The following is an 18,531-nucleotide window of genomic DNA, read 5'->3' as shown; positions in this document are numbered from 1 at the left end:
AGGGTTGCTGTATCATGGAGTCTTTGCCTGATAGTGACCAGTTGGATGGCCTGAGGTAGGAAGCAGGTAGTAAGTGGCCTTTCTTCTCATTTACAAAAGAGTGCTTACTAATAGGCTGTTTTTGCTTATATTACAGCCTAATTCAGGAGCAGGTACGAGGCTTAGACCAGGCGGATCCTTACAGAGGTCAAGATGAGGGATATTCTCCAGGGAGGAAATCTACCCCAAGGAGAAGATCATCTTCTAGATCCCGCTCTCGATCTCGTTCCCGCTCCAGTAGGCGCTCTTTGTCAAAAAGAGGGGAAGATCGCGGATCACCCAGACGTAGAAAGTCACCTTCACCTTCTGGGAAGAAATGCTGGGCCTGTGGCAATAGAGTCATGACTGGCAAGCTAGTGTGCAGGGCATGCTTTGACTCTATGGCCAGGGAACCTGAACGACCAATGGACATTGCTCATATGATCAAACAAGCGGTTCAGGAGTCCATGAACCAGTATATAGCTACCTTGCCCTCCCAACCAAATACCCAGAACATGGATACGGGTACACATCCCGGAATACCAACTAATGTCGAGACAGAGCCGGACCAACCACCAGTTGGTTTCGACTTCAGCCTGGTACAACCATATATTAAGTCAGTCAGAGACGCCATGGAATGGCAAGATGAGGAGACCCCAAGTACTTCTGCACAAGCACAGAGGGAATACTACTCACATCTCAATAAGAGTATCAAGACCTTCCCGTTTATAAGTAATATTAATGACATTATCTTAGAGGAATGGAAAAAGGTTGATAAGAAACCGTCTATGGCTAATAAGCTAAACAAGCTATACCCGCTTGAACAAGACAAAACGACTGTATTGGACGAGCCCCCCAGAGTGGATGCATCCATTATGTCCTTAGCCAGACATGTAACATTACCCCGTGAGAATTCTGTATCATTCACAGATCCATTAGAAAGAAAGATAGACTCGGAGCTTAAAAAGTCTTATTTATCTTCAGGAGGTGCCTGCAAGCCAGCGGTCGCTCTCACGGCAGTTGCTGAGGCCTTAAGAGGATGGACTCAGAACATTGAGGACGCCTTAAGGGCTGACACAGATAAGGAAGTAATTATTGCAGCATTGGATGACTTCAAGCTTACAGCCGATTTTATCGGTGAGGCGGCAGTTGACGTTCTCCGATGCTCCTCCAGATCAATGCTGCATTCTGTTGTTTCCAAAAGAGCCCTATGGCTGAAGCACTGGTCTGCTGATCAGGTATCTAAACAGGACTGGTGCAAGATCCCTTATGATGGGAAGAATCTGTTCGGCCAAGAGTTGGATACGGCCATTAAAAGGATAACTGGGGGAAAGTCTGGGATGATTCCCCAAGATCGCAAGAGCAGAAGACCGAACCTGACGCAGAGACCTACATATCAGCAAAACAGATTTAGATCCACTACAGGTTACAGGCCAACGGGAGGCTTTAGACGGAACTGGCAGAGCTCCCAATCAACTCTGCAAAGACTTAATAAGCAGAAAAAGACCAGCCAGGGTCCCGGCCAGCAGAAGTCGTTTTGATGTTCAGACCGCCCAGACATTGCCAGTTGGCGGGAGGCTGCAGGCTTTTGGGGACGTCTGGGCGGATGGCATCAAGGATCCCTGGGTCGTACAGACAGTAAAAATAGGACACCGGTGGAAGTTCACAACAAGACCACCACAGATATTCAGAACTACAAAAATACCAGTTTCTCAGAAGAAAAGACAGATTTTGATGGAATATGTTCAAGAGTTATTGAACAAAAATGCAATCATACAAGTTCCTCAGAGAGAAAGAGGCAGGGGCGTCTACTCACCCCTGTTCTTCGTAAAGAAGAAATCAGGGGAGCTACGTCCAGTAATGGACTTACGAACTCTAAACAGACATATCAGTCTAAAAAAATACAAGATGGAGACCTTACAAACTATAACAAACGTAATTATGAAGAACGACTGGGCCCTCTCGATAGACCTAGAGGACGCCTATCTTCACGTCATGATTCATTCCCACTACCAGAAGTTTCTGAGGTTTGCGATCGGCAACCGCCACTTCCAATTCCGTTGCCTACCGTTTGGCATCTGTACTGCCCCGAGAACTTTTTCAAAAATTCTGTTGTCGTTAGTGGAGGTTCTAAGAATAAAGGGACTCAGGTTATTCCATTACCTGGACGACCTACTTCTGTTAGGGCAAGACAGGCAACAGCTGCTGTTACAGAGGCAGATTCTGCTACACCAATTGGAAATGTTCGGTTGGAAGATCAACACCAGGAAGAGTCAGTTAACACCAACAAGACAGCTCATATTTCTAGGTGCTTTGTTCCAGACTCAGGCAAATACCATAAGCCTCCCGCCAGAAAAACAAGAAAAACTCATTCAAAAGGTACGCAATATGATATGTTTGTCAACAACAACAGCGACACAATGTTTAAGTCTTCTTGGAACAATGACCTCGACAATCCCGATGGTCAGGTGGGCCCAGTGGCACTGCAGGGAATGGCAAACAGGATTTCTGAATCAGTGGTACAGCAGGAGATTAACACAGGATGTATTGATAACGCACCGAATGAGGAACAGTCTGCTTTGGTGGACGGAAAAGTCGAATCTGTCGACCCCGTTACTAATATGCCAGCCTTCTCCAGTCATTGTGACTACAGATGCCAGTCAGATGGGCTGGGGAGGGCACCTGTTGGGACAGGTTGTACAAGGTGCTTGGGGGCAGAAGAATGTGACTCTCCCTGCGAACATTCTGGAGATCAGAGCCGCTTACCTAGTTCTTCAGAGATTCAAGTCTTTTCTCAAAGGGAAACGAGTGCTATTACGCATGGACAACCGCACAGCGGTGGCGTACGTGTCCAAACAGGGTGGAACGAGATCCAAGACCCTTCTTCAGGAGGTGGCACCGATATTCAATCTAGCAGAAAACCATCTCCTAAGTCTATCAGCAACCTACATCCCGGGGCTGGAGAACACAGAAGCAGACTACCTCAGCAGAAATCGTTTAGACAACAACGAATGGACCCTCAACGACAACATCTTTCAAATGATCTGCAACCAGATAGCTACTCCAGAAGTGGACTTAATGGCAACGTCGAAGAATACAAAGTGCAAGACCTTTATGTCCAGATGGCAGTCCAGAGATGCACTAGCGACGGATGCCCTATTAGCGGAGTGGAACTTCAAGGTGGGATACGTATTTCCACCAATTCCGTTGATCCATCGCCTACTCCTGAGGTTGGTGAGAGAGTCAGTCACCCTGATAGCGGTAATTCCATTCTGGCCAAGGAGGCCTTGGTTCCCATTGCTATGGGAGTTGAGATCAGGGGAACCTCTGAGATTGCCACAATGCCAGGACCTTCTACACCAAGGTCCGATTCTACATCCAGACCCAGGCAGGCTGGACTTAACGGTGTGGACATTGAAAGGGAAAAACTTGAAACCTTAGGCTTCACAAGTTCAGTTATTGAAACAATATTGAAAGCCAGGAAGCCGTCAACCAGATTATCCTATCAGAACATCTGGGAGAGATTTATACCCTTCATGAATCAGCTACAACTCGATCCATTTAAGCCAAAGGTTAAGGAGATACTACACTTCCTACAAACAGGATTAGACAAAGGCTTGGGTTATCACACCTTGAAAGTTCAGGTCTCGGCTTTATCTGCACTCACCGACTTCAGGTGGGCCCTGCACCCCTTAGTGATACAGTTCCTTCGAGGGGTGATGAAACAGAAGCCTCCCACAAAGACGATTTTCCCTAAATGGGATTTACCTCTTGTGCTGAAGGTTCTAGCAGGGCCACCATTTACACCACTAGTAGACTGTGACATAATACATCTATCCTACAAAGCTGTATTTCTGGTGGCCATCTCATCGGCCAGGCGAGTGTCAGAACTCCAAGCCTTGGGTGTAGAGGAACCATCTCTAACGTTCTTTCCAGACAGGGTGGTTCTTAGACCAATTCAACACTTTGTTCCAAAGGTTGCATCTGTATATCATTTTAACCAGGACTGGACTCTACCTACGTTCTGGCAGGAGGATAGAACATCTCCTCATCCGCTAGATGTAGGCACAGTCTTGAAAGAGTATATTTCAAGAACGGCAGCTATCAGAAAATCGGAGAGACTCTTTATAATACCGACAGGATACAGAAAAGGACTCTCAGCATCATCTAGAACAATAGCAAATTGGCTAGTCAGGACTATCCAGGAGGCTTACAAAATGAGTGGCTTAGTGCCACCAGAACAGGTCCGTGCCCACTCGACTAGAGGCATGGCTGCCTCATGGGCAGCATTCTCAAAAGTGTCACCCGACAAGATTTGCCAGGCAGCAAATTGGAGCTCGCTAAACACATTCATGAGGCATTACAGAGTAGACCCAGCAGCAAACTCCTCTGTACAATTTGGTGCAAGTGTATTGAATGTAAATACTGTAAATAATGTATGAATCTAATTAAAACTTCTGAATTGCACCTCATCCCTCCCGATGTTTTATTGACTAGTTATGTCCCTATCGTGCTGCCATGGAGACATATGGAATAAGGAAAATTGGATACTTACCTGCCGGTAATTTTCCTTTCCAGATGTATCCATGGCAGCACGAGGCTCCCTCCCTAGATTCGGTGATTCCGAGTGACAAGACTGGGGAGGGACGCTCTAGGGATTCAATTTATTCACTATTGGTCCTATGGGGTGAAGTGGGCGGGACTTAACCCTATCGTGCTGCCATGGATACATCTGGAAAGGAAAATTACCGGCAGGTAAGTATCCAATTTTCCTTAATCTCTCTCTTGTCAGACTTGTCAGCCTGTGTCTGGAAGGCTGCCAAGTTCTTCAGTGTTGTGGTTCTGGTATGAACTCCCCCTTCAGGCCCCTCTATGCACACTGCCTGTGTATTATTTAGATTAGAGCAGCTTCTTTATTCTCTCTTATCTTTTACAAGCTGGATAAATTGTCCTCTGAGCTGGCTGGGCTTTCACATAGTGAGGAATTACAGACAAGGGCAAAGCTGTTTGCAGGAAGAAAAGAGCAGCCTGAAACTTCAGTGCATGAGAGATGCAGGGGGAAAGAAACACACAAATGATTTCTTGAGATTCAAAAGGAAGGCTGTATACAGCCTGATTGTGTATGGATGTATTTTCTATGTGTGGACATACTGTACATCAACCTACTTCCTGTTTTGGTGGCCATTTTGTTTGTTTATAAACAAACTTTTAAAAACTGTTTTTAACCACAATGTGGCGAGGAGCGGCGAAATTGTGACAGAGGGTAATAGGAGATGTCCCCTAACGCACTGGTATGTTTACTTTTGTGTGATTTTAACAATACAGATTCTCTTTAAGCACTACCAGTTGCCTGGCTGTAATTCTGAACCGTTGCCTATGATACTTTTAGCCATAGACCCTGAACAAGAATGCTGCAGATCAGATGTTTCTGACAGGATTAGCTGCATGCTTGTTTCTGGTGTGATTCAGACACTACTGCAGCCATATAGACCAGCAGGGCTGTCGGGTAACTGGTATTGTTAAAAATTAAATAAATATGGCAGATTCCATATACATCTCAGGTTCCCTGAGAGGGACAATCTAATGCCCTAAAATGGTTATAATGGAGCAGTTCTCCAATCACAGATCATCTACAGCATGAAGCATTGTGATTTGTACTCTTTGCTGCCCAAGGCCACTGTCACCAGCCACACCCTTTTAGTATAGGTAGCGAGATGACCCCTTCCCTCTAGTATAGGTAGCCTTATGACCCCCCCCCCCCCCCCAATATAGGTAGCCAGATGACTCCCTTAATCCCTCCTTTTCCTACCCCCCCTTTCAGTATGGGTAGCCAGCTCACCTTCACACCGCAGCAGCCATCAGTGTCACTCATTTCTCCACTCATCTCCAGTGCAGAATCTTCCTTTCTGTCTCCAATACTGCCCAAGTCTATAGCCGCTGGCCACAATGCAAATGTGCACAGAGAACAAGGTCACTGCTGCACAGGTGGCTAGCAGCAGAGTACCGGTTTCAGGTTCTAGCATGATCCCGCTCCATTGCAACATTTGCAAACTTGCAAGTGCTGTACCAGTTTAGCCCGCTGCTTTGGTGCCCTTGCTCCTGTGGTGCCATGGCCTAGGTGGCCTTGGCCTAAATCCGGCCCTGGTGATTGGCCAAATAGTGTGGGCGTAGTTTACCACAACCTATCTGAAACCTTCTCTAGAAGGTTTCCTGCTGGGTCCCCTAAAGCGTAGGTTCTCAACGTGTGGTACGCGTACCCCATGGGGTACTTCTGATGGCTCCAGGGGGTACTCGGGCTTGAAATACTTAACCAAGAATAACAAATGTAGAGTTTTAGAAAATGATACATCCTATATAAACAACACCAAATTAGGCCCGGTTCACATTAGCGGTGGCCGTCCGGAATCGCCGTGCCGGAGCCGGACCGCTTGCAGAGCGGACGGAACGGACGCACGGCAATAGCAATGAAAGCCTATGCGTCCGTTCACATGCGTCCGTTCTGCCGGACCGGAGCCGGACCGGATCCGGACCGGATCCGGACTCCGGCGTCCGTTCCAACATGCGCTATTTTTTGGTCCGGCTCCTCCGGCAGCCGTATCCGGAGCGGAGCCGGACTGCACCATCCGGCCAATACAAAGCAATGAGAGCCGGAGAGCGCACAACACACTGGCTACAAAAACCGGACGTTCTACCCCACTTCCTATGCATTTTGGATGGGGACCACATGGGCCCAGCGTTCAAAGAGTGGGGCAGCAGCGATTTCATGCTGGAGCTCGTTTTGGCAGCAACATGTCTGATGTCTGATAACGAGGAGGCGAACAACAGGAAGGAGAGAATTCCCAGGTTTACGAGTAAAAAATGCCTGGATCCATGGTCCCAACTGCAGTCTCTGTATCCACGGATGGTCTCCACACGTCCACCTGTCTCCAACAATGACCCCAGACCCTTCTGCTGACCTCCCAGACCCCAGGTATTTACAGGATGTTATCTCCTTAAGAAACCGGATCCGGACCGCAACCGTGTTCACACCGCACGGAAACCGGATGCAAACGGACCGGATCCGGATAGGAACCGTACGGATCAGGTCCGGTCCGGCTCCGGTGCGGTCCGGACATCCGGTGCGGTTTTGACAAAACCGCAAGTGTGAACGGGGCCTAAGTGTTTAGCTAATTAAAAGCAATAGTAAGTGCTAGGAAATTGTTTGGAACCAATGATCATGTACTGCAATTAAATATATATTTGTCAAGGGGTACTTGTGATAATGTTTACCATGATAGGGGGTACTTGGGGAGTACAGAGTTTTAAAAGGGTTACATACCAATACAATGTTGAGAAACACTGCCCTAAAGTACACTAGCGCCGAATGTTGTTGCATGCAATCCATTGTGGATGCTGGTATCCTCCATTTTTGCAATCTTCCAGCTTCCTATGAGTTACAGCCACTGGATGGAGCACATTACTTGTTAGTGAGTGCAGCGGCAGATGCTGTGATGGTCTTACTACTGCTTTTGTACTGACGCTTTAACAGACTTGTTTTGCCCTGAAGAAGGGACCTGCATGTCCCAAAACGTTTGCTGACTGTCTGCATCAATAAAAAATGGGAAATTAACAAAAGTTCCAGCCTTGCTGTATTGTCCCGATGACCTGAAGTGTATCAAACTGATAGGTACCTGATTTCTGAGTGAAGTAATTAGAGCATGAGGCATAAAGGATCTTGTACAGGATGTATGGTTTTTATCAATCTGTAATGCTTTGCAGTTAGGGTTATTTGTTTTGTATTGGAATTGATGTATTTAAGTGAATGTGAATCACATATTTATCTTATCCTGTTTTTTTAATATCCTTCAGGGCCAAGTAATGATACTCTTGATGAAGGATTGCCAGATGAGCAGTTCCCTCTTGATCTAAAGTCTGTAGACCAACTAAGTGAAGGACTCATTGCTCATTATTTACCAAATCTTCAGAACTCCAAACTTGCATTACAGGAGCTCACGTATGTACATGCCATGCAGTCTTATTGCTGCATCACGTCCCTTTCTGAATCACAGGTCTTACTCTTCCTATATAATGTCTTTCTTTTACACATACTGATTGATATGGAACTATTAAGAAACTGTGCCAAACAATGTATACAGTGTATGTGAGTGCTCCATCTGGCTGGCTCCATATATTTTTGGGAAAATCTACCACCTGACACACATTTGAAGGCTACAGTTACAACAGAACACAACATAGGGTGCTTGGCATGGAAATTTGTAAGAAAAAATGTTATTGGTTGGGCACTTTGATTTTTCTGCATTTCTCCTTTTAAACATATAATGCAACAAATACCCGCATCCATCTAAAAATAACCTGTTTTCTGTTGATTTCAAAAATTCTATTTTTCACTGTTTAACAGGTATTTTGAAAGTAGAAACTGAACAGCAGCAGGGCTGATTATACCAGGGAATGCAAAGCAGTGATAGTCACTGAGTTTCTAGTAATTCCAAGATGATGCAAGTTTGTGCAGCTTGGAGATGGACCAGTCAAATGCAGCAGCTGCCTTCTATTGGTCCGTCTCTAGACCATCAATGTGCCGAAGCATTTGAATCAAGTTGGAATTATTAGAATCTCACTGACCATCTTCTCTAGTGAGAAATTCAAGGACAACTGAAGTGAGAAGAATATGCAAGCTGCCATATTTATTTCCTTTTAAACAAGACTAGTTGCCTGGCGTACTGCTGATCTATATTACTGCAGTAGCATCTGAATAACACCAGGAACAAGCATTTGGGTAATTTGTCAGATCTGACAATAATATCAGAAACATCTGATCTCCATATGCTTGTTCAGGGTCTATGGCTAAAGGTTTTAGAGGCAGAAGATCAGCAGGACAGCCAGAATAAATATATCAGCCTCCATATCCCTCTTGCTTCATTTGTCCTTTCATGCTGGTCATTGTGGTTTGAGCAACTTTGACTTAGTCCACTTTCTATATGCTGTAAAAAATGTGATGAACAGGTGGGAGGACCTAAAATGTCATCAGTTTGGGGACTGTACAATAAAGCCTCATATGCGGTTACAAGGCACGTTGCCTGGCAGGGATCGGGAAAAGATCCCTTCGGGGACATTGCAGGGCTGACACTGTACAGAAACTTCGTAAGCCTGTAGGCTAGCAACTTGCTTTGTTGCTATGTGTGTGTGTGTGGGGGGGGGGGGGGGAGAAAGTCATCGGGGGGCTGCCATACCCACATGCTGTATTGTTATCAGCCACCTCAACCGAGTTTCACCTGGCGTGTGTGAGGGGCCTAAGACAAGGCAGCTGTGGTGTGTCTGGAAAGATCTGTCACAAAACTAAATAAACACATTAAGCTTTTAAAGGATACCCAAAGTCACATATGACATGATGAGATAGACATGTGTTTGTACAGTGCCTAGCACACAAATAACTATGCTGTGTTCCTTTTTTCTTTCTCTGCCTGAAAGAGTTAAATATCAGGTATGTAAGTGGCTGACTCAGTCCTGACTCAGACAGGAAGTGACCACAGTGTGACCCTCACTGACAAGAAATTCCCATCTTTCTTGCTCTCAGAAGCCATTTTCTGCTAGGAAGGTTTTTCATAGTTTGAATTTCTGATCAGTGAGGGTCACACTGTAGTTACGTCCTGTCTAAGTCAGGACTGAGTCAGCCATTTGCATACCTGATATTTAACTCTTTCAGGCAGAGAAATAAAAAAAAGGAACACAGCATAGTTATTTGTGTGCTAGGCACTGTACATACACATGTCTATCTCATAATGTCACATGTCAGTTCGGGTATCCTTTAACCACTTCCCGACCGCCCACTGCACAGGGGCGGCCGGAAAGTGGATCCCGCAAGGACCGCCGCATGTACAATTGGCGGCGGTCCTTGTACGGGCATGGGCGGAGCGATCGCATCATTCGTGACGCGATCAGCCACCGGCGTCTGGCTCCGCCCCCCTCGCGCTGTAACCCGCCGGCCGTTCGGAAGCGCCGGCGGGTTACTAGCACCCGGATCGCCGCATACAAAGTGTATAATACACTTTGTAATGTATACAAAGTGTATTATACAGGCTGCCTCCTGCCCTGGTGGTCCCAGTGTCCGAGGGACCACCAGGGCAGGCTGCAGCCACCCTAGTCTGCACTCAAGCACACTGTTCCCCCACCCCTTCCCCCTGATCGCCCACAGCACCCTTCAGACCCCCCCCTGCCCACCCCCCAGAACACTGTTTGCACCCAACCCCCCCCCCCCCCCCCCTAATCACCCATCAATCACTCCCTGTCACTATCTGTAAACGCTATTTTTTTTTATGCCCTAAACTGCCCCCTGCTCCCTCCTGATCACCCCTCAGATTCCCCCCAGACCCCCCCCCCCCGTGTACTGTATGCATCTATCCCCCCTGATCACCTGTCAATCACCCCCTGTCACTGCCACCCATCAATCAGCCCCTAACCTGCCCCTTGCGGGCAATCTGATCACCCACCCACACCAATAGATCAACCGCAGATCCGACATCAGATCACCTCCCAAGTGCAGTGTTTACATCTGTTCTCTGCTCTAAACACCCACTAATTACCCATCAATCACCCCCTATCACCACCTGTCACTGTTACCCATCAGATTAGACCCTAATCTGCCCCTTGCGGGCACCCAATCACCCGCCCACACACTCAGATTGCCCTCAGACCCCCCCCCCCCCCTTATCAATTCGCCAGTGCATTATTTACATCTGTTCTTCCCTGTAAAAACCCACTGATCACCTGTCAATCACCTATCAATCACCCATCAATCACCCCCTGTCACTGCCACCCATCAATCACCCCCTGTCACTGCCACCCATCAATCAGCCCCTAACCTGTCCCTTGCGGGCAATGTGATCACCCACCCACACCAATAGATCGCCCGCAGATCCGACGTCAGATCACCTCCCAAGTGCATTGTTTACATCTGTTCTCTACCCTAAACACCCACTAATTACCCATCAATCACCCCCTGTCACTGCTACCCATCAGATTAGACCCCTATCTGCCCCTAGGGCACTCAATCACCCGCCCACACCCTCAGAACGCCCTCAGACCCCAGCCCTGATCACCTCGCCAGTGCATTACTTGCATCTATTCACCTCCTGTCACCCCCTAGCACACCTACCCATCAGATCAGGCCCTAATTTGCCCCGTGTGGGCTCCTGATCACTCGGCTAAACCCTCAGATCCCCCTCAGACCCCCTTCCGATCACCTCCTCAGTGCATTGATTGCATATATTTTCCCCTCTAACCACCCCCTGAGACACCCATCAATCACCTCCTGTCACCCCCCTAGCACTCCTATCCATCAGATCAGGCCCAATACAACCTGTCATCTAAAAGGCCACCCTGCTTATGACCGGTTCCACAAATTCGCCCCCTCATAAACCACCTGTCATCAAAATTTGCAGTTGCTTATACCCCTGAACAGTCATTTTGAGACATTTGGTTTCCAGACTACTCACGGTTTTGGGCCCGTAAAATGCCAGGGCGGTATAGGAACCCCACAAGTGACCCCATTTTAGAAAAAAGACACCCCAAGGTATTCTGTTAGGTGTATGACGAGTTCATAGAAGATTTTATTTTTTGTCAAAAGTTAGCGGAAATTGATTTTTGTTTTTTTTTTCACAAAGTGTCATTTTCCGCTAACTTGTGACAAAAAATAAAATCTTCTATGAACTCACCGTACTACTAACGGAATACCTTGAAGTGTCTTCTTTCTAAAATGGGGTCATTTGTGGGGTTCCTATACTGTCCTGGCATTTTAGGGGCCCTAAACCGTGAGGAGTAGTCTAGAAAACAAATGCCTCAAAATGACCTGTGAATAGGACGTTGGGCCCCTTAGCGCACCTAGGCTGCAAAAAAGTGTCACACATGTGGTATCGCCGTACTCAGGAGAAGTAGTATAATGTGTTTTGGGGTGTATTTTTACACATACCCATGCTGGGTGGGAGAAATCTCTCTGTAAATGGACAATTGTGTGTAAAAAAAAAATCAAACAATTGTCATTTACAGAGATATTTCTCCCACCCAGCATGGGTATGTGTAAAAATACACCACAAAACACATTATACTCTTTCTCCTGAGTACGGCGATACCACGTGTGGCACTTTTTTACACCCTAAGTACGCTTAGAGGCCCAAAGTCCAAAGAGTACCTTTAGGATTTCACAGGTCATTTTGCGACATTTTGGTTTCAAGACTACTCCTCACGGTTTAGTGCCCCTAAAATGCCAGGGCAGTATAGGAACCCCACAAATAACCCCATTCTAGAAAGAAGACACCCCAAGGTATTCCGTTAGGAGTATGGTGAGTTCATAAAAGATTTTATTTTTTTGTCACAAGTTAGCGGAAAATGACACTTTGTGAAAAAAAACAATTAAAATCAATTTCCGCTAACTTGTGACAAAAAATAAAATCTTCTATGAACTCACCATACTCCTAACGGAATACCTTGGGGTGTGTTCTTTCTAAAATGGGGTCATTAGTGGGGTTCCTATACTGCGCTGGCATTTTAGGGACCCTAAACCGTGAGGAGTAGTCTTGAAACAAAAATGACCTGTGAAATCCTAAAGGTACTCATTGGACTTTGGGCCCCTTAGCGCAGTTAGGGTGCAAACAAGTGCCACACATGTGGTAACGCCGTACTCAGGAGAAGTAGTATAATGTGTTTTGGGGTGTATTTTTACACATACCTATGCTGAGTGGGAGAAATATCTCTGTAAATGGACAATTGTGTGTAAAAAAAAAATCAAACAATTGTCATTTACAGAGATATTTCTCCCACCCAGCATGGGTATGTGTAAAAATACACCCCAAAACACATTATAATACTTCTCCTGAGTACGGCAATACCACATGTGTGGCACTCCTTTGCAGCCTAACTGCGCTAAGGGGCCCAAAGTCCGATGAGCACCTTTAGGCTTTACAGGGGTGCTTACAAATTAGCACCCCCCCCCCCCCCAAAATGCCAGGACAGTAAACACACCCCACAAATGACCCCATTTTGGAAAGTAGACACTTCAAGATATTCAGAGAGGGGCATGGTGAGTCCGTGGCAGATTTCATTCTTTTTTTTTTTTTTTTGTCACAAGTTAGAAGAAATGGAAACTTTTTTTTTTTTTTTCTTGTCACAAACTGTCATTTTCCGCTAACTTGTGACAAAAAATAATATCTTCTATGAACTCACTATGCCTCTCAGTGAATACTTTGGGATGTCTTCTTTCCAAAATGGGGTCATTTGGGGGATATTTATACTATCCTGGAATTCTAGCCCCTCATGAAACATGACAGGTGCTCAGAAAAGTCATAGATGCTACAAAATGGGAAAATTCACTTTTTGCACCATAGTTTGTAAACGCTATAACTTTTACCCAAACCAATAAATATAGGCTGAATGGGTTTTTCTTTTATCAAAAACATGTTTGTCCACATTTTTCGTGCTGCATGTATACAGAAATTTTACTTTATTTGAAAAATGTCAGCACAGAAAGTTAAAAAAATAATTTTTTAGACAAAATTCATTTCTTTTTTGATGAATATAATAAAAAGTAAAAATCGCAGCAGCAATCAAATAGCACCAAAAGAAAGCTTTATTAGTGACAAGAAAATGAGCCAAAATTCATTTAGGTGGTAGGTTGTATGAGCGAGCAATAAACCGTGAAAGCTGTAGTGGTCTGAATGGAAAAAAAGGGTCTGGTCCTTAAGGGGGGTAAAGCCCGCGGCCCTCAAGTGGTTAACCACCAGAGCAAACATTTTTGATTGGTTTACCTATCAGTTTAACTTTTGTGTATTCATCCCCCCATTTTTTTATTCCTGACATGGCAGGCATGGGCCGTAACATATATATATAGGCATAATTTTGAAAAGTGATAGGGAAATCTAAAGAAGCTCCCTATACCGGGGAAGAGTAAATTGTTTTATATTTACTGTGTTTTAGACAAAAAAGTTTAACCTGAAGCAATGATTTTTATTTCTTTTAATTATCTACATGAGCCCCCATTATTTGAGTATATTTTCTCAGCAGAAGTAAATACTGTCTGATTGTACGTAGAGAAGTCATTACGAAACCAAGGTCTCTAAAGACTTAAGGGGCCCATACACTGGTCGATTTCAGCCATTGATTGATCAGAAATCGATTCTATCAAATCGATCAATCGATTTGCGGCCGATTTTCAATCGATTGCGATCTATTTGATCTATCTAACAGATCGATGGCCCATTGCCTTGTATTGGATCTAATGGTCCAATAATGCATTTAGATCGATTTCCAATAGATTTAAAGGGAACCTTAACTCTAAAAAAAAAAATAGTTTTACTTACCTGGGGCATCTACCAGCCCCCTGCAGCCATCCTGTGCTCTCGCAGTCCATCATGGCTCCTCTGGTCCCCCGCTGCCAGCTAGTTTCGTTTTTGCTGACTGGGAGTCGGCCGGCCGCCATGCGTACGTTTTTACGCATTCCTGCTGGTGCAGGAAGCTGTTGCAGATATCAACAAGTACATTTTTACGCGTTACGGTTGTAATGCGTAAAATTGTACACATTACACCCGTAACGCATAAAAATGTACTTGTTGATGTCTGCAATAGCTTCTTGCACCAGCAGGAATGCGTAAAAACATACGCATGGCGGCCGGCCGACTCCCAGTCGGCAAAAACGAAACTAGCTGGCAGCGGGGGACCAGAGGAGCCATGAGTGACTGCGAGAGCACAGGATGGCTGCAGGGAGCTGGTAGATGCCCCAGGTAAGTAAAACTAATTTTTTTTTATTTTTTTTTTTATTTTTTTTAGAGTTCAGGTTCCCTTTACTTCTGAAATCTGTTGGAAATCTGTTCCTAGTGTGTGGCACACATCAGATTCCTGTCAGATTCGACTTGACAGGCATCTGGCAGAAATCTATCTGATGGTCGAATCTGCTGCAAATCTATAAGTGTATGGCCTTAGAAATCAAGATGATTTGGGCCTATTGCTTTTTGTAGAGCTGGCTTCTCTTTTTCTGCAAGTTCAAAAAACACCTAATTTTTCTGCAGTTTGCTAGTAAAAGCAGCAGGTGGAGCTCTAAACAATGGCATTATAATATATACAGTAATTATAATATAAGCAGTTATATTCCATGTTTTCCTGCTTTAGAGTAGGGGGTACTTAGTGTTCAAAAAACATGGTGAGTTAGAGTATCAGCTACTATCTATCCTCCTGCTGCTAGTTGTCTTAGGGATCCTTTCCCATTCAGAACCGGATTTAGCATAAGGCACTGTAGGCACGTGCTTACAGGCGCCTGATGATGGAAATGCGGCTCACTCCGCTTCTCCAAGTGCTTCTCTCCCTCCTTACCTATGTAGAGTCCTACCCTACTCTAGACATTCCACTGAGGATATCTCCCTTAAGTCAGGGGCACCTCTAGCTACTTAATAATAATATAATAATAATAATAATCCGAACATTTGTATAGCGCTTTTCTCCTGTCGGACTCAAAGCGCTCAAGAGCTGCAGCCACTGGGACGCGCTCAGGAGGCCACCCTGCAGTGTTAGGGAGTCTTGCCTTGAACTCCTTACTGAATAGGTACTTGACCTAGCCAGGATTTGAACCCTGGTCTCCCATGTCAAAGGCAGAGACCTTAACTAGTACACTATCCAGCCACCACTAATACTGAGGTCCCTCTAGCTACTTAATATCACCACCTGTCACTGTTACCCATCAGATTAGACCCTAATCTGCCCCTTGCGGGCACCCAATCACCCGCCCACACACTCAGATTGCCCTCAGACCCCCCCCCCCCCCTTATCAATTCGCCAGTGCATTATTTACATCTGTTCTTCCCTGTAAAAACCCACTGATCACCTGTCAATCACCTATCAATCACCCATCAATCACCCCCTGTCACTGCCACCCATCAATCACCCCCTGTCACTGCCACCCATCAATCAGCCCCTAACCTGTCCCTTGCGGGCAATGTGATCACCCACCCACACCAATAGATCGCCCGCAGATCCGACGTCAGATCACCTCCCAAGTGCATTGTTTACATCTGTTCTCTACCCTAAACACCCACTAATTACCCATCAATCACCCCCTGTCACTGCTACCCATCAGATTAGACCCCTATCTGCCCCTAGGGCACTCAATCACCCGCCCACACCCTCAGAACGCCCTCAGACCCCAGCCCTGATCACCTCGCCAGTGCATTACTTGCATCTATTCACCTCCTGTCACCCCCTAGCACACCTACCCATCAGATCAGGCCCTAATTTGCCCCGTGTGGGCTCCTGATCACTCGGCTAAACCCTCAGATCCCCCTCAGACCCCCTTCCGATCACCTCCTCAGTGCATTGATTGCATATATTTTCCCCTCTAACCACCCCCTGAGACACCCATCAATCACCTCCTGTCACCCCCCTAGCACTCCTATCCATCAGATCAGGCCCAATACAACCTGTCATCTAAAAGGCCACCCTGCTTATGACCGATTCCACAAATTCGCCCCCTCATAAACCACCTGTCATCAAAATTTGCAGTTGCTTATACCCCTGAACAGTCATTTTGAGACATTTGGTTTCCAGACTACTCACGGTTTTGGGCCCGTAAAATGCCAGGGCGGTATAGGAACCCCACAAGTGACCCCATTTTAGAAAAAAGACACCCCAAGGTATTCTGTTAGGTGTATGACGAGTTCATAGAAGATTTTATTTTTTGTCAAAAGTTAGCGGAAATTGATTTTTGTTTTTTTTTCACAAAGTGTCATTTTCCGCTAACTTGTGACAAAAAATAAAATCTTCTATGAACTCACCGTACTACTAACGGAATACCTTGAAGTGTCTTCTTTCTAAAATGGGGTCATTTGTGGGGTTCCTATACTGTCCTGGCATTTTAGGGGCCCTAAACCGTGAGGAGTAGTCTAGAAAACAAATGCCTCAAAATGACCTGTGAATAGGACGTTGGGCCCCTTAGCGCACCTAGGCTGCAAAAAAGTGTCACACATGTGGTATCGCCGTACTCAGGAGAAGTAGTATAATGTGTTTTGGGGTGTATTTTTACACATACCCATGCTGGGTGGGAGAAATCTCTCTGTAAATGGACAATTGTGTGTAAAAAAAAAATCAAACAATTGTCATTTACAGAGATATTTCTCCCACCCAGCATGGGTATGTGTAAAAATACACCACAAAACACATTATACTCTTTCTCCTGAGTACGGCGATACCACGTGTGGCACTTTTTTACACCCTAAGTACGCTTAGAGGCCCAAAGTCCAAAGAGTACCTTTAGGATTTCACAGGTCATTTTGCGACATTTTGGTTTCAAGACTACTCCTCACGGTTTAGTGCCCCTAAAATGCCAGGGCAGTATAGGAACCCCACAAATAACCCCATTCTAGAAAGAAGACACCCCAAGGTATTCCGTTAGGAGTATGGTGAGTTCATAAAAGATTTTATTTTTTTGTCACAAGTTAGCGGAAAATGACACTTTGTGAAAAAAAACAATTAAAATCAATTTCCGCTAACTTGTGACAAAAAATAAAATCTTCTATGAACTCACCATACTCCTAACGGAATACCTTGGGGTGTCTTCTTTCTAAAATGGGGTCATTAGTGGGGTTCCTATACTGCGCTGGCATTTTAGGGACCCTAAACCGTGAGGAGTAGTCTTGAAACAAAAATGACCTGTGAAATCCTAAAGGTACTCATTGGACTTTGGGCCCCTTAGCGCAGTTAGGGTGCAAACAAGTGCCACACATGTGGTAACGCCGTACTCAGGAGAAGTAGTATAATGTGTTTTGGGGTGTATTTTTACACATACCTATGCTGAGTGGGAGAAATATCTCTGTAAATGGACAATTGTGTGTAAAAAAAAAATCAAACAATTGTCATTTACAGAGATATTTCTCCCACCCAGCATGGGTATGTGTAAAAATACACCCCAAAACACATTATAATACTTCTCCTGAGTACGGCAATACCACATGTGTGGCACTCCTTTGCAGCCTAACTGCGCTAAGGGGCCCAAAGTCCAATGAGCACCTTTAGGCTTTACAGGGGTGCTTACAAATTAGCACCCCCCCCCCCAAAATGCCAGGACAGTAAACACACCCCACAAATGACCCCATTTTGGAAAGTAGACACTTCAAGATATTCAGAGAGGGGCATGGTGAGTCCGTGGCAGATTTCATTCTTTTTTTTTTTTTTTTTGTCACAAGTTAGAAGAAATGGAAACTTTTTTTTTTTTTTCTTGTCACAAACTGTCATTTTCCGCTAACTTGTGACAAAAAATAATATCTTCTATGAACTCACTATGCCTCTCAGTGAATACTTTGGGATGTCTTCTTTCCAAAATGGGGTCATTTGGGGGATATTTATACTATCCTGGAATTCTAGCCCCTCATGAAACATGACAGGTGCTCAGAAAAGTCATAGATGCTACAAAATGGGAAAATTCACTTTTTGCACCATAGTTTGTAAACGCTATAACTTTTACCCAAACCAATAAATATAGGCTGA

The 18,531-nt window shown here is 45.3% G+C and overlaps 1 protein-coding gene across 1 annotated transcript in view; it reads left to right on the top strand.

Annotated features, from left to right (window-relative positions):
* The window catches only part of BLOC1S6 (biogenesis of lysosomal organelles complex 1 subunit 6), a 35,514-nt gene that overhangs the window by 1,750 nt on the left and 15,233 nt on the right, over positions 1-18,531 (top strand). The window contains exon 2 of the mRNA XM_068275399.1: positions 7,867-8,011. Coding sequence (XP_068131500.1) covers positions 7,867-8,011 — 145 coding nt within the window. The remainder of the gene's footprint in view (positions 1-7,866; positions 8,012-18,531) is intronic.

This window comes from Hyperolius riggenbachi, chromosome 3 (assembly GCF_040937935.1).
Source record: "Hyperolius riggenbachi isolate aHypRig1 chromosome 3, aHypRig1.pri, whole genome shotgun sequence".
NCBI classification, from domain to species: domain Eukaryota; kingdom Metazoa; phylum Chordata; class Amphibia; order Anura; family Hyperoliidae; genus Hyperolius; species Hyperolius riggenbachi.
Note: the sequence above shows the minus strand (reverse complement) of the source record. Positions and strands in the feature narration are given on the sequence as shown.